General features: G+C 47.4%; 1 protein-coding gene across 9 annotated transcripts in view; it reads right to left on the reverse strand.

The window, feature by feature from the left end:
• TBL1Y (transducin beta like 1 Y-linked) overlaps window positions 1-16,246 on the reverse strand; it is a 231,985-nt gene that overhangs the window by 14,828 nt on the left and 200,911 nt on the right. For 7 of the 9 annotated variants that reach the window (XM_050777736.1, XM_050777731.1, XM_050777730.1 and 4 more), the window contains 5 exons: window positions 10,062-10,183; window positions 5,026-5,100; window positions 4,572-4,699; window positions 3,758-3,923; window positions 940-1,041 (listed from right to left, as the gene is read on the reverse strand). In XM_050777736.1, the coding sequence (XP_050633693.1) occupies window positions 940-1,041; window positions 3,758-3,923; window positions 4,572-4,699; window positions 5,026-5,100; window positions 10,062-10,183 (593 nt within the window). Of the gene's footprint in view, window positions 1-939; window positions 3,396-3,757; window positions 3,924-4,571; window positions 4,700-5,025; window positions 5,101-10,061; window positions 10,184-16,246 lie in introns of those variants that run through there. The other 2 variants (XM_050777733.1, XM_050777737.1) reach the window with 2 other exon arrangements.

Raw genomic sequence — 16,246 nt, forward strand, 5'->3', positions numbered from 1 at the left:
GATGGCAACAGAAGTCCAAAATACATGACCTCTGACACTATTTGGGGGCTACACTGATGCTTCGATGGTCAGCCACACTGCTGTCGCCTCAGAGGTAAAGGCAATCTCAAGTCCAGAGGCAAATAAAAAATCCAGATGTGCCATGGGAGGAAAAGAGTGCCCAGGAGACCTGCAGGATAGCCACCAGAAGCCCAGACTTCTCAGGCTTAGCATGGATGAAAACTGGGACTGCCCTGTGCACGGCAGGAGTTTCAGCAGCATCACTGAGCTCTGCCCACGGGATGCCAGTGGCATCCCTACCTAAGCACAGTCATGTACCACATAATGACCATTCCATCAACAACATACCTCACAGACCATGGTAGTCCCACAAGATTATTATATCATATTTCTGCTGAATGTTTTCTGTTTAGATAGGTCTAGATGCACAAATGCTTACCATTGTATTACAGCTTGCCTACAGAATTCAGTACAGTCACCTACTGTTCAGGTATGTAACCTGGGAGCAATAGGCTTTACCGAAAACCTAGGTGTATATAGGTCTTATCATTTAGGTTTGTGTCAGTTTATGATGTTCAGACAGATAAAAGCGCCTAACGATGCAATTCTCAAAACACACTCCCATGATTATGTGACACATGACTACAGTAACAACCTAAAATTCCTCCACAAATGTCTATATGTCCTCAGAGGTGCAGAATCATCCTTGTTGAGAAACACCGATTTAACTGAGAAAATGTTAATTAGAATGACATTCTAGAAGGTACAAAGAGAAGGCCATTCCCAGATGGGATCCATCCCAAAAGCTTCCTTCAGCACTGGCTAGACCCTTCAGGACATAAACACCACACACACCCCTCACTTAGGCATCAGCTGCCCAATTTCTCTTATCCCCCTCCCCAGCACCCCACTCCCTGGTAAACAAGAGGTGTTGCTTACAGAGCCGTCAGATGCGCTGGCACCCACTTTGTCTCCTTGGGCGTTCCAGCACACCTCGAAGATACCGCCGGTGCCTTGGTAGCTGTGGACAAGACTTCCACTCTGCAAGGCAAGGTAACTGTTACTTACATTGACAGGGGCTCCTATAACAGATGCAGGTGTGGAATGTGCACTCCTCCTGCCCCTAATATTTGATCATGAACATTTTCAAGCATGGTGAAATTTAAGGGTTTATAGTAAGTGCTCTGGGGGATGCAGAAATGTGACTCTTGGACTTCCCACCACAGGGAGTGAAACTGATTACTGCTGCCCACAGAATCCACCACCATATTCAGATATTTGGACGGATTCTGAGACTGTGCCCAGCCGAGGACTGATGGAGGTGGGAGAACTCAACAGGCATCTGGGACTCAACTGTCACCCAGGCTGGAGTGCAATGGCGCCATCAGAAGCTAACTGCAACTTCAACCTCCCAGGTTCAAGTGATTCTCCTGCCTCAGCCTCCCCAGTAGCTGGGATTACAGGTATGTGCGACCATGCCCAGCTAATTTTGTATTTTTAATATAAACGGGGCTTCACCATGTTGGTCAGACTGGTCTCAAACTCCTGACCTCAGGTGATCCATCCGCACACCTCGGCCTCCCAAAGTGCTGGGATTATAGGTGTGAGACACCATGCTTGGCCAGCTCATGGACTTTCTACAGACCTATAAGGCCATCCCTGACTTCCTACCCTTCCAGTCTCCTTCCCAGGTGTCAGACTGACTTTATGGTCTGAGTTCTCCCTTCTCCTCTAGCTCTTTGACTGTTTCCATCACAGCTGTTTCTCCCAATAAATATCTTGCCCATCTAATCCTGTCTTGGTGTCTGAATGAATACAATTGACCTGAATGAATACAATTCACCTACTAGCAAGGGAATTGACTGTAATTCATCATTAAATGTATTAACATGTTGGAAATTAAAATGTAGTATTTTTTATGTTTGAAAGAAAAATGTGTAACATACATTAATGGAAAACATTCCAGACCTTTGGTTTCTGGTTTAAAACAGCATTAACTTGACATATTTAAGAGGAGAGGGAAGTAGAGGGCTTTGAAAGAGTCAAATAAGAACAGGTGTGGTGGCTTATGCCTGTAATCCCCAGCCCTTTGGGAGACTGAGACAGGAGAATTGCTTGAGCCCAGGAGTTCTAGACCAGCCTGGGTAGCACGGTGAGACTGGTCTGTATAAAAATTATTTTAAAAAGTTTTTATAGAAAAGAAGAAAAGGTCAAATAAGCCATCACTCATGATTCACTAATGGTGACAAGCAGGATAAATCTGAAGACCGAGACCAGGAGAGCTGTCTCAAAACCTCTGCTCAACTGGTCTCTTTAAAGGTAGTGTCATATGAACTAAGAAAGGTGCATGCCAACAGTATTATAGATAGGTATTTTTATACTTACAGAACATTAAAGTGGGTTTTAATATTTCTCTTAAGAAAAATGCTAAGCATTTCTTTAATTTACAAGAAATGGCTGAAACGATCCAATGAGTTCTTGACAATAAGCTCTTCCTAACTGATGGTGTCATTTTTTTTGATGATTTATGTATTTTTATGAATCCACCCATTACTATTTCTAGCAAGGATTTCACGAACACAGACTCTTGCACACTAGTCCTGAGATGTGTGCTTCCCGGAGGGCTATCTAGGGCTGTGGGGCTGGGCTTGGCATCAGGTTGGCTCTATGCAGGGTCCACCATTTCCTTTCCTTCTCTGAGAGGATGTGGTTCACATGAGGTCCCTGGGAAGCCTGTGATCTCAGTGGACCCCTTGCCAGTGAACAGGGCTCATCACCCATGAGTCCACAGGGAGAATGAACCTTGAGGATGTAAATCCACCTGAATGTCAACGAAGCCAAAAACACCCAGAATGAAAATGCAGGTGGATGGGGGAGGGGGAAGGCATGTCATTCCTCTTAAAATTAAAGGGACCCCTTGGTTGTTTTCAACAGCTCCTAGAGTATAGTCACTTCTCTCTTCCCTTAGAATAGAATGAAGTGCTGTACAGTCCTTTTCAAACCGTCCTATACAATCCTTTATGCAGTGCAGTACTAGTTCCTATCCATTTCTACTCTTTTTAGTGGGATTCTCCTACCCTCAGGTGTGGCCCAAGATACCCACAGCAGCCAGCCACCTTTACTCAAATCCTATGTCCTTTCAGTCCATGGTAAAAGAACAACCCAATATCTACACACCTTACATTATTCAAACAGAAACTACTTTCATTCGAAAAATGTAAGTGGCATGACAATAGCAAATGCACATTCCTTTCTACTCCCTGATCTTCTCTATGGCAGAGCTGCAGCAGCTGGTGTGGGTGGAGGATCTGGAGTTGGCTTTGTCCCCGTTAGCTGGTCCTCTACTCCCAACCTCCAACCTCCATATCTAGAGAGCAGCATTTCGGTGATAACTGCTAAAAAGAGGAAGAGGCAGGTGGAAGGTTTCATGCCATGGACTCAGAAAAGTGAACAGAAGACAGTGGCTCCTTCAAGGAAGAACATGTGCCAAGGTGAGGGTTTGGAATCAAATGGCCAAGAGCCCTGAGGACAGCAGACATGACACTCTTCCTCAGGGAGGGGAGCTGCCGGAGGTGTCTGGTGGGGGAAGAGTTCACAACCCATGTGGGGTGCACAGTGGACAGCATCCACTTGGGTCTGCCCAGGAAGCCTGGGCTTGCTCAACTCCCTCAAGGGCACTGCTCTGAACCAGAGACACTGGAATCGTGGCTGTTCAGGCATCCCTTACTAAAAGGATTCCTATGGGTCAGGAGCTTACCTGAGTATTCCAGATATGAACGCACTTGTCAAAGGATCCACTGGCCAAGTACTTCCCATCGGGGCTGAAAGCTACACTGTAGACAGGCTCCTGATGCTTCATGAGTGTATGGGTGCAGACACCTTGCTCCATATCCCATAGTCGCACTGTAGAATCAAATGAAGCACTAGGAGAGTGGGAGAAAGCCAGAAGTTGAAGACCAGGCTGGGCAACATAATGAGACCCCATCTCTCTTCATATATATATACACACACACACACACACACACATATACACACATGTATATATGTATATACACACACACATATATATATACACCCTCCTAGTGCTTCGAGATATATATTTCAAGAAACAGGAATTTTTGTGGTTTTTGGGATGGAGTTTCACTCTTGTTGTCCAGGCTGGAGTGCAGTAGGGTGGTCTCAGCTCACTGCAGTCTCCATCTCCTGGGTTCAAGAGATGCCTCAGCCTCCTGAGTAGCTGGTATTACAGGTATGCACCACCATGCCCAGCTAATTTTTGTATTTTTAAATAGAGACAACATTTTGCCATGTTGGCCAGTCTAGTCTACAACTCCTGACCTTGTGATCCGCCCACCTCGGCGCCTGAAAGTGCTGGGATTACAGGTGTGAGCCACAGCACCTGGGCCAAAACCTGCTACCTCAAAGGTAGGATGATTTTGGCCTCTTCAAAGTGAGCTACCACTTCGTTTCCTCTGAAGGGCTTCAACACAGGTGCACAGACACACTTTAGCAAAATTTCTCATTGTCACTGTGTAGGACAGAGCTGTGCCAGTTGTGGTGCCTGCCCTTACCTTGCTAACATGATGCTGGAGTTTGGGTTGCTGGTGGCGGGCCCAGTGGGGCTCCACTTGATGGTGTAGATCTCTTTCCTGTGAGCCTGAAGATTGTGAACGCATGCATCCTGCTTCATACTCCAGATCTAGAGGACACAGGAGCCACAACATAAGCAAAAGCCGTTCCTGCACCCAGGAATAATGTGGCATCATTCCTCTTGGGTGCACACGTGAGGTTGCTGGCCCACAGCGGGATATGGGGTGTGCAGTGGTGAGAAAGGAGGGGTTCTCAGCAGGGAGGCTGGGATTCTCAGCAAGATGCTGATTGAGAAACTGGAGTTCACTGGATGACAGAGGAAGGCAACCCAGTCAGTAATAAATACTTCACACGGAAGAGTGACTGTGAGACTGGCGCTGAGTGCCCAGGGTTGTCTGGGATTAAACAGCCCACCCCTTGCCATGCCGACTCTACCTTCAATGTCATGTCATCCGAGCAGGAGGCCAGCAACATTCCAGAAGGATCCCATTTGATGGCGTTGACCTCATTCTGAAAGAGAGCAGAAAGTCTGAAAAAGACATCAGGGCCTGTGAGCAGATGAGGTCGCCTTCCAGCAGGGGGCAGCAGTGCGTCACCGTCACTGCAGAAGGTCTTTCAGGGGACATCAAAGAGCACAGGCCGGGCGCGGTGGCTCAAGCCTGTAATCCCAGCACTTTGGGAGGCTGAGACGGGCGGATCACGAGGTCAGGAGATCAAGACCAGCCTGGCTAACACGGTGAAACCCCGTCTCTACCAAAAAAGACAAAAAACTAGCCGGGCAAGGTGGCGGGCGCCTGTAGTCCCAGCTACCCGGGAGGCTGAGGCAGGAGAATGGCGTAAACTCGGCAGGTGGAGCTTGCAGTGAGCTGAGATCCGGCCACTGCACTCCAGCCTGGGTGACAGAGCGAGACTCCGTCTCAAAAAAAAAAAAAAAAAAAAAAAAAAACAGCTCAACTAGCCATCTAGTTTCCTCTTTTTCTCACTTTGCCTTTTCATTTATATAAAACCACAGCCCTATACCACACATCACCAGCCATCCTCATCCATATTTCATTAGGAAAAAAACCTTCCCTGCAAGGAAGGTAGGCAAGTGAAGAATTCACATACCATAAAATGCAGTAAATAAAACCAGTTATTTTAAAACCTGGGCTTTGAAAATTACTTTTGTATGCACTTTTTTTTTTTAAACTTTTGAGGCAAGCTCTCACTGTTGTCCAGACTTGAGTTCAGTGGCCCAATTCTAGCTCACTGCAGCCTTGACCTCCTGAACTCAAGTGATCCTCCTGCCTCAACCTCCCAAGTAGCTAGGACTAAAGGCAGGCACTACCACACCCAGCTATTTTATTTTTTTCTCTCTTGATGGAGATGGGTTGCTGAAGCTGGTCTTGAATTCCTGGGCTTAAGTGATCTTCCCACCTTGGCCTCCAAGGTAGGTAGCTGGGATGACAGGCAGGTTACCAGCACACCCAGCTTGTTTTTTTTGGTTTTTTTTTTTTGTATTTTTATAGAGACGGGGTTGCCCAAGCTGATCTTGAAATCCTGGGCTCAACCAGCCCTCTAGTCTCAGCCTCCCAAAGTGCTGGGATTATAGGCATGTGTCACCATGCCAGGTCTCCTACGTACTTTAATCCAACAGTTCCTTCCCATATCTAAACCCATTACAAGGCATTCCTCTCCTGCAGGTGAGTGGAGGTGGAGGGAGGGATAAACACAAGAAGTGAAGCCTCAGCTGTTATGGAGTTCAAGCTGGGTAATGACTGACTTAGATGGAAGATGGGTGACCAAAATGCACACACAGACAGATACACACATGCAAGGGAAATGAGAGCCAAGTGCTGAGCAGCAGGAACACAAACAACACAGGCAAAATCCTGGCCAGGGGCTCCTGATCCACTGCAAACAGCCAGGTATCTAAAAGCACAGGGTTAGCACTGGAACCTGCAGATCTGGACACCTGGGGACCCTGAGGAGAAACCCTGGAGGATAAGGTTCAAAGTACCCAGGGACCAAGGCAGAAAAGGACACACTGAGACAGACACAACCACTTGCAGCAAAGGCTCAGCTGGGAAACAGCCTGCCCAGGAGAAATGGGGCAGGATCCTTTCTGCGGGGTGACAGTAGAGTCCCATATGCCCCAGACAGTCCCACTATCTGATGCCTATTGTCCTGGCCTACCAATTAACTGATTTCACACTGAAAATTAATTTTCTAAATATTTTCAAACTCCTGAGGGCTCCAGTTTGGATGATAAACTGTATGGTCATGCTGCTTTCTAAGGACACGGAGTTTTGAAGGGTGTGAATGGGACAGTGACAAGCCACCTGTGTGCTCTGTGTGGTATGGGTGGCCCAGGAAATGGAAGGGAAGACGTGTGATGGCCAAGGAACAGGCTGCTGTGAAATCCCAGGGACGGTGGAGGGGGCTGGCTAGAGAGGGGCTGACAGAGTGTGAGCCTGCAAAGGTGTCTATGAGAATGGATATGTGTTCCAGGAGTAGGCTGCGGGGGTGGCCAGGAGGGCAGACAAGGCCTGTTGAAGAGGGGGCTATGAGCATGCTTATGTGTCTATGAGCATGGATATGTGTTCCAGAAGGCTGCTGGGAGAATCTGGAAAGGGTGGAGTGGACCGGTTGGAGAGGAGGTTGAGAGTGTGAGCAGGCTTAGGTGTCTGTGAACAGGGATATATGACCCAGGAGCAGCCTGCTAGAAGAGCCCAGGGAGGGCAGAAGGGGCCTGCTGAAGAGGGAGATGAGAACATGCTTGGGTGTCTGTGAGCATGGATGTTTGTGCCAGGAGCAGACTGCTGGGAGAGACCAGGGATGGTGGAGGGACCACTGAAGAGAGGACTGAGAGAGTATGAGCATACTTAAGTATGTGTGAGTGTGAATGTGGGTCCTAGGCTAGCAAGGTGGCTCTAACTGCAACTGTGGAAAGGAAAACCCACAGGCCCAGCATGTGGAGCCCCTCACCTTGGCCTGTCTGCATCCAAAACCATACAAAGGAACAAATTTTTTCCTGAGAATGGATCCTACAGCCTCCAATCCAAGTCCCAGTGTGTGGGTGGCCTCCAGAGCTGGCTCATTGGTCTACACTCAACCCCACTGACTTGGAGCTTTGTTCAGGGCTATCAGCCACAGTAGGAAGGCCATCTTAAAAGGTCACTTAAAAGGCCAACTCCAGTGCCGGTGGCAAGGTCTGGAGCAGGACAGTTGGCAACCAGAAACAGTGTGTGCAGCTCTATCAAAAATTTGAGGATAGTCCAGGGTTAGAGGGGAAATAAGTTTAGATCAGAAAAAGGGGCATTTTGTAGCCAGGAGACGTAAACACGATAATAGCTGCCTGTGCTCTAAAAGTGCCTTCCTTTGGGGTGGGGACCCTTGGACCAGGGGTGGGGTGAGATGGGCACTAGGGGAATGAAAAAATGGAATCTACATCAGTCAAGTTAGTGATATGATGGAAAATCTCCAGAAATGTGATCATCCTCTCCTGCTTTAACAGGGTATCCCCTGGCTCCCACCAGGGAAAGATATTCTGGGTGCTGGTGAGAGAAAGGCAAGACACCATGGGACCTCCTGGGATCACGGTTGATGTGCTCTGCATTTTCTGGGAGAGACAGGCACACAGACTAGCAGCCAGTGTCAGAGCTGTGGTATTCACATGGGCAGTGGGAGTTCAGGAGATGCCATAAATCCTCCCAAGGGTGTGGAGAGGACACGTAAATGGGCCTGGAGGGGGGAGAAGAGTCTGTGTCAGACTGAGGACTGCTGTGGAGACTACGTCGGGGAGTGTTCCAGGAAGGGCTTAGCACGGGTCCTTGGCTGCACATGTCTTTAGGAGGACAGAGGCACAGGGTGTTTTTTGACACTAGCCCAGGAGGTCAAGGCTAATAATGTGTTTAACAGAATACCACCAATTGCAGAAGTACGGTAGAGATCACAGAAATCAGAGAATTTGAAAGAGATTTGATGAAAGACCAGAGAGAGCCTCAGAGCCAACACGAAGGAATTTGTTAAGTTGGCTGCTCTTCATATTGTTGTTCCCTGGTATACAACAGAACCTTTCTCAGTCTCTGCTTGCTTTTAGGATTTTCTTTGTCATTGATTTTGATGTTTGATAACCATATACCTAGGTGGGTAGGTGTGGTTCTGTTTATATTTATTCTGCTTGAGATTTCCTGAACTTCTCAAATTAAATGATGATGTTTTCCAACAAATTTAGAAAATATTAGCCATTATTGCCTCAAATGATTTTCCTGTTTCATTCTTTCTTCTTTCGCCATTATGCACATACCTTTAGGCTGCCTGATATTGTCCCATAGGCCAGTAAGCCTCTATTCATTTTTCAGTCTTTTATGTGTTCTTCAAACTGGCAAATTTCTATGATCTCTAATCTTACTTCTGCAATCTTCAACCTGCTATTAAACCCACTGATGAGGTTGGATATTTTTCCACACCCAAATCTCATGTTGAATTGTAACCCCCAATGCTGGAGGTGGTCCCTGATGGGAGGTGTTTGGATCAAGAGGGCAGATCCCTCATGGCTTGGTGCTGTCTTCATGGTAGTGAGTTCTTGTGTGAGATACTGTGGTTTAAATGTGTGTAATACTCCACAACCCCTGTTTTGCTCCTGCTCTAGCCATGTGAGACACCTGCTCACCTTTCACCTCTTGTCATGGTTGCAAGCTCCCTGAGTACTCCCCAGAAGCAGATGCTTTCTATACAGCTGCAAAACTTTAGGTCAGTTAAATCTCTTATAAATTAGCCAGTCACAGTTATGTCTTTATAGCAATACAAGAACAGCCCAAAACACCCACCTACTAAGATTTTCAATTGCGACATTATACTTCTCAGTTGTCAATTTTTTTTTTAAATTAATTTAAACAGATCTCACTCTGTTGCCTAGGCTGGAGTGCAGTGGTGTGATCATAGTCACTGCAGCCTCAACCTCCTGGGCTGAGACTACAGATGCACACCACCACACCTAGCTTATTTTTAAAATTTGTTTTGTAGAGACAGGGTTTTGCTATATTGCCCAGGCTGGACTTGAACTTCTACCCTGATGCAATTATCTGGTCTCAGCCTCCCAAAGTACTGGGATTACAGGTGTGAGCCACTGTTCCCAGACTCTATTTGTTTTTTAATGGCATTTTTTTCCCATTCATTGCAGACGTGTCCCATCTATTCATTTATTGTGAGCATCCCTTCTTTTATGTTCCATATGTTTTTCTCATAGCTACCTTAAAGGCTTTGATGCCAAATCCACCAACTACGTCATTTCCACATCAATTGTTCTCACTGCTCACCCCAAACTGGGTGAATCCATCTACCTGAGTTGGCCAGAATAGCTCAAGCAGTCAAGGACTGCAGAAGAAATGGTCTGCTGCTGCAGTATCTTTTAATTCTAGGCATACAAGAATCGGCTCCCACATCACATTCTCACAAACTCGAGACCAGTGACATGAGCTCTCACTTACTGTGTGTCCCTGGAAGGTTTTGACTGGGCGGTCACAGCCGAGCCTGCACACGTGGATACACATGTCTGTGCTACAGGAGGCGAAGGTCGTGTTGTTCTGCCAGTCCACATCAAGGGCAGGGGCTGCAGCAGGGAGGGAGGACATCTGCAGTTATTCACTGTGTGCACAGCTCCATGGATTTACAACAATGAACAGCACAGTCAAGAAGCCTCTTTAGTTTACTTATTTATTTATTCTAGAGACAGGGCCTGCTCTGTCACCCAGGCTGGAGTGCAGTGGCTCAACAGCTCATAGCAGCCTCAAATTCCTGGGCTCAAAGTGTCCTCCCACCTCAGTGTCCCAAGGCCCAAGGGATCCTCCCACCTGAGCCTCCTCAGTAGCTGGGACTACAGATGTATGCCACCACACTAAGCTAATTTTAAAATTTTCCGCAGAGATGGGGTCTCCGTACATGGTCCAAGCTAGTGTTGAACTCAAGCAATCCTCTGGCCTTGGCCTCTCACTCCTGTAATTCCAGCATTCTGGGAAGCCAAGGCAGACAGATCATGAGGTCAAGGTCAAGACCATCCTGGCCAACATGGTGAAATCCAATTTCTACTGAAAAATACAAAAATTAGCCAGGTGTGGTGGCACATGCCTGTAGTCTCAGTTACTCGGGAGACTGAGGCAGGGGAATGGCTTGAACCCAGGAGGTGGAGGTTGCAGTAAGCCAATATCAGGCCACTGCACCCCAGCCTGGTCACAAAGTGAGAATCCTGTCTCAAAAACAAACAAACAAACAAAAAGTCCTGTGTGTGATCACTATCTCCTTCCTTTCAAGACCTTAAAGACCCTCTCCTGCCATGTTGGGAGGGATGATAAGATGTCATAGAAGAAAGGCTTCATGACACTTCCTGTGCCCCATAGCCTGCCAGAATCTCCTGCTCCCATGGCACATATAAGAAGGGCAGGTGAGAGGGCTGCCCTGCCTACTCTGCACTTGGCTGCTTCCAGCAGGATCACTACAATGAGCTAATTTGATTCTACTTCAGAAAGAAAGGAGAAAAAAGGAGAGGAAGAATTTTATGCTATATTTTCAAGATACCTCAATATATGTAATAATAAAAAGAGCCTCCTGAAACACATTAATGCATCCTACTGACTGGGAGATAATTATAGTAAATAAGAACCCTTTTGGGGATGCAATAGGACACATGCCTCATGGCCTGTGACCAACACCCTCCCTGACTTTGTGCCTTTCTCAGGTTCAGGTGGTTCAGAACAACATAAAGCTGAACTCCCCCTGTACTTAATTACAGCTATGGGTCTTGTTCTCTCCCTTCTGGTTTCTTTCCTAGGATGGCAGCTAGAAATCTGTCAACTTTCCAATGCACCAAAATGCCCAGGGCCCTAGTTAAAAGCCAGGCTCTGGTTTTGTCCTCAAGGCTGGACCATCCCTGAGAGGCACTGGAAGTACAGGTGACAGCAAGGGCACTTAAGTCCTAGCAACTGGGCCTCATTCCTCATTCTGCTCCTTTGCTGACATGCAGCTGCAGGTCAATGGCTTCCTGGAGTATCAGCTGCAGATGCTGATGTTGCAAGTTGCCCCTGACAAGGGGGAAAATGAGCAAGATGAGCCATCTCAGGAGATCAGCAAAGTGCCCCCAACACATGGAATAAACTGGAGGTGTGGAAGTTCCCATGGCAGGTACAACCCTGCACTCTCATCCTTTGAGTCTGGGGAAGTGTGACTTCAACTGCCCACTCCTGTCCTCTAGCAGAGTGGTGGGGGTGAGGAGCTGTGGGTATGAGTGGCTATTTCCCTTCCTCTCAGATGCCCACTGGCAGCAGCAATCACTGGCATTACTGGGGGACAGCAGGCATGCTGTGTTTAGGTCCTTGGCCTCTCTCCACTGCAGGGGCCTTGCCAGCAAAGCACTCCCTAGACTCACTCCCATCTCATGACAGAGAACTGAGGAGCAGGAGGAAAGGCCATGGGATGCCAAGATGGGAGGACACAGGGGAAGAGGTGCCTTCTCAGACAAACTCCTCCCTTACCCTGAAGGCTCTGAGGAAATTCATCAGGAAACCCACCCTCTTGTTAAGGATTGTCATGAGGCTTCTTGTATGTAGAGGACCTCTGAACCCAGCTGTGTGCATAGAACCCTGATTATCAAAGGGAGTTACTTAGGGATGTGAAAAGTACATGCTCAATTACATGTAAAATGCAGAGAAAGAAATCCTTCCTAGGGTTCCTGCTAATTTAAAAAGGTAATGCGTTAAGGAGCAGGGAGCTCTGGGTTTTGAGGGCTAGCCACCAATATCTGAACAGCTCTTCTTTCCCTATGCTTCCCACACAAGCCAGTGGAAATTACTTTTAGCTACTGAGTGAGCACCATGATGTACCAGGAGAGGAGGTGGGGTTATGGCAACTCCACAAGTCTGCCCAGCCAAGAACTTTCATTGGTTTTCCTAAATACTATGGTCCATTCTGTTATTTCCCAAGTTATGTTGCCCAAGGTAGCTGCAAACACTGAATTAGCCAACACTGAAGCATTGCTTCGAGGGAAAATAGAGGGTTAGCTTCTGCCAGACTCTGCCCACAATGTCCTCACCAACTGACCAATACTATAGAAGCTCATCTTACGTGTCTTTCTTTTTTTATTTTTTTCCTTTGCAGATGTGGTCTTGCTCTGTCATCCAGGCTATAATGCAGTGGCACAATCATAGCCCACTAGAGCCTTGAACTCTTGGGTTCAACTGGTCCTCCCACCTCAGCTTCCAGAGTAACTGGGCTATTAGTGTGAGCCACCATGCCCGGCTCTTTTAAAAACAATGGTTTTTGGCAGAGACAGGGTCTTGCTATGTTGCGCAGGCTGGTCTCAAATGACTGGCCTCAAGCAACTCCCCCATGTTGATGTCCTAAAATGCTGAGATTACAGGAGTGAGCCACTGTGCCCAGCTGTGTGCATTTCTTAAAGGCAGTCAACACTGAACTGAGAAGAATCCAGCTTTCTCTGAATATGCTAAATATCGACTGCCCCGGTGCTTCCTTGGTCTCTTACTAAATAAGAGGTACAACCCTGGTCCATGAGTTTATTGTCCATTAGTGCACGGACCCCATTCGCTTCCCCATCCAGCTCCATCCCTAGGCAGAAGGTGTGCGTGGGAGGATGCAGGTGTCAACAGTAGTCTTTTCCACAGCCGAGATCGTCTCTTTCATTGCTTCCCCAGTAGCGTGTTTCATTGACAGTTCTTGACCCATTTTCCTACTTCTTGTTTACAACATTGCCTGAGCTAAATGGCAAATTCCTGGTCCAGCCTCTGCTTCAGGCATGCAATTAATATAGCTGGAAATGTGACAATGTGGTGAGTAGTCCAGGAGATGGTGACCAGCACCTGATGACTCTTCCATCTAAAAGGAGGGTCCCTTGACCTCAGGCAGTTGGTCCCACTCTGAGTCAGCTCCTGCAGCCAGGATGCTTGGAGCCAAATGGGTGAATGGCCAGTAAGAGGGCTGAGCTATGCTGGGAATTACTCCCTTTGCAGCTTCCTGTATTTCCTTTGGAAATACTACGAGATTTACAGGAAGCTGCAAAGGTAACACAGACAGGTCCTCTGTCTCCTTCACCCAGGTTCCTGTAAGAATTACTTTTTGTGTAGCTGTAGCATTGTATCAAGACTGGAAAGCTGACGTTGATGCAATTTGCCTATAGAGTGCTCTGTGTTGTTTTATCACATGGGTAGAAGTGTATGGCTGCAATTGAGACCCAGAGTGTTCCGTTCTCACTAACATCTCCCTCAGGCTACTGTATCAGCAGGCCACTGTTCCTCACACCCTTCCTAAACTCCTGCACTGCTGATCAGTCCCTGGTTTTTATCTTTTTTTTTTTTTTTTTTTTTTTTTGAGATGGAGTCTTGCTCTTGTTGCCCACACTGAAGTGCAGTGGCACAATCTCAGCTCTTGAACCTTTTCTTCCTTGATTCAGGCAATTCTCCTGCTTTAGCCTCCTGAGAAGTTGGGATTGCAAGTGCCCACCACCAGGTAGGCTAATTTTTTATATTTTTAATACAGACAGGGTTTCACCATGTTGGTCAGGCTGGTCTCTAACCTCAGATGATCCACTTGCCTCAGCCTCCCAAAGTCTTGAGATTACAGGCATGAGCCACTGCACCCAGCCTCTATCATTTTATCATAGTGGGAATATTACATAAATGGAAACATGGGGAAAACACGAGCCTGCCACAGCCACAGAAGGCACTCCTCACAGCTCTTTGCAGCTGTGTTTCTCCTGGAAGAGTGAGCTGCTTTCTCTTCATCTTGAACTGTCTCTTCCAACTGCCTGACACCAAACAGCAAGCAATAAATGCCTAGACATATCTGACCTACTGATGGGAACTGGATCTACCTCGTGGCCAACCAGATTACAGGTAAGAAGCTTATGCAATTCAGAACATGCAGTTTGTGCTCTTGTTGGGCCAGCTAGGTAGAAAATCCTTCCATCAGTCTCTGGGGTCACTTTGGGAAAGATTATTTTCTGCTGAAAGACAACACAAATTCCTAAGATAGAAGAATTAGAGGAAGCTGGCCAGTACCTCACTCCTCCAATGCCAGCACTATGGGGGCCAAGGCAGGCAGATCACCAAAGGTCAGGAGTTCGTGACCAGCCTGGCCAACTTGGCAAAACCCCGTCTCTACTCAAAATACCAAAATTAGCTGGGCGTGGTGGCAGGTGTCTATAATTGCACTACTTGGGAGGCTGAGGCGGGAGAATTGCTTGAATCCAGGAGGTGGCTGCACTGAGCCGAGATCAAGCCCTCTACTGTAGCCTGGGTGATGGAGCGAGACTCAGTCTCAAAAAAGAAAAAAAATTAGAAGAACCTCACTGATGTTTACCTTGGCATATTTTTCTCTGAAAAACAGAAGTTGGAGTTTTCTGCAGTAGACATCCCTCCTTACTCCCCAGGTCTGCATGTCTGGTATTCTAGGGATCTGAACTTGTTACGGAATCCTTCCTGCCAAAAAGGTAGGTTTTCGCATTTAAGCCATGTGATGGAACACCATCGGGAATGGCATTCTTACTAGACAGCTGCTTTGATTTGCACAGTCTAGAACACAGAGTAGCAAGTGTCTGGCGTGGAAACGACACACAGATCATGAGCTGTACATGGGGTGGCCGGGGGCAGGGGAAAGACTGAATAGGAAGGGGGTTTCTGTTTTGGGGTGAAGAACATTCCTGGATGAGGTCATGCATGTGCTGCCTGCATTTGGAGCCGTTTGTCTTCAGTATGCTCAGTACCTTCTACCTCATCAATGGTGTTAATTAAAGCCACACCAGTAAAGAATTTCACCAGCAGCCCTAAGAGTTGTATTTGGTGTATGTCCAAAGCTCTGCAGGATTGGCCACAGAAGAGATTCTCTCTCTCTCCAGTGCAGCAGAGCAGAAACAGTGTCCTCCCTGGGTCTCCCTCACTCTCTGAGCTGCCCATATGAGGAAGCTCATTGAGTCCCTGCTACAGTACCGCGTGGAATAACAGATGTGGATGCCTACACATCATGCCTCAACAGGACTTTTGGCTCATGATCTTGTTTCCTGCAGGACCCATGTCCCCTGCTTGTAGCCCTCCCCAGGCACCGAGATGGGCTATGCCATCTTGGACACTCCTTGAGGTTACCCTCCTATTCAGAACATCATTTAAGCACCCCAACTGTCCAACAAGAAAGACACTGACATCTCCTCCTGGACAATGCTCCAGGGACAGCTGATAAAACAACCAACTTTTGCCGCATACATTGAGGGATTCCCTCAAGATGCATCAGACATTCGTCATTAATGGAAGTGGCACCTACCCCCTTTTGTCCATTTTAAACCAGTCTAAAGTCTTCCAACAGTCTTATCAGCCCTGGGGGTGACCACCAGTCTTTGTTGTAATGTAAGAGGCCACATCAAACAAAAAGACTGAGTTACACAGAGGATGGAATTGGGAAAGAAAATGCAGACTCAAGTGGGAATCTGGTAAATTGGAATCTCTACAGATTCTAGACCCCGGCTGCTGCATGTGGCCTGGCCTGGCCCCAGCATGCAAAGGGATGTGGTTATATCCAGAGCAGCAGCCTCACACCTGTGCAAGAAGGCACTGATACCGCAGGTGCAAGGTTGGTCTCCCTACAGACCTACCTTGCTTGCAAGGCCAGCCCCTGGATA

This window comes from Macaca thibetana, chromosome Y (assembly GCF_024542745.1).
Source record: "Macaca thibetana thibetana isolate TM-01 chromosome Y, ASM2454274v1, whole genome shotgun sequence".
NCBI lineage: Eukaryota > Metazoa > Chordata > Mammalia > Primates > Cercopithecidae > Macaca > Macaca thibetana.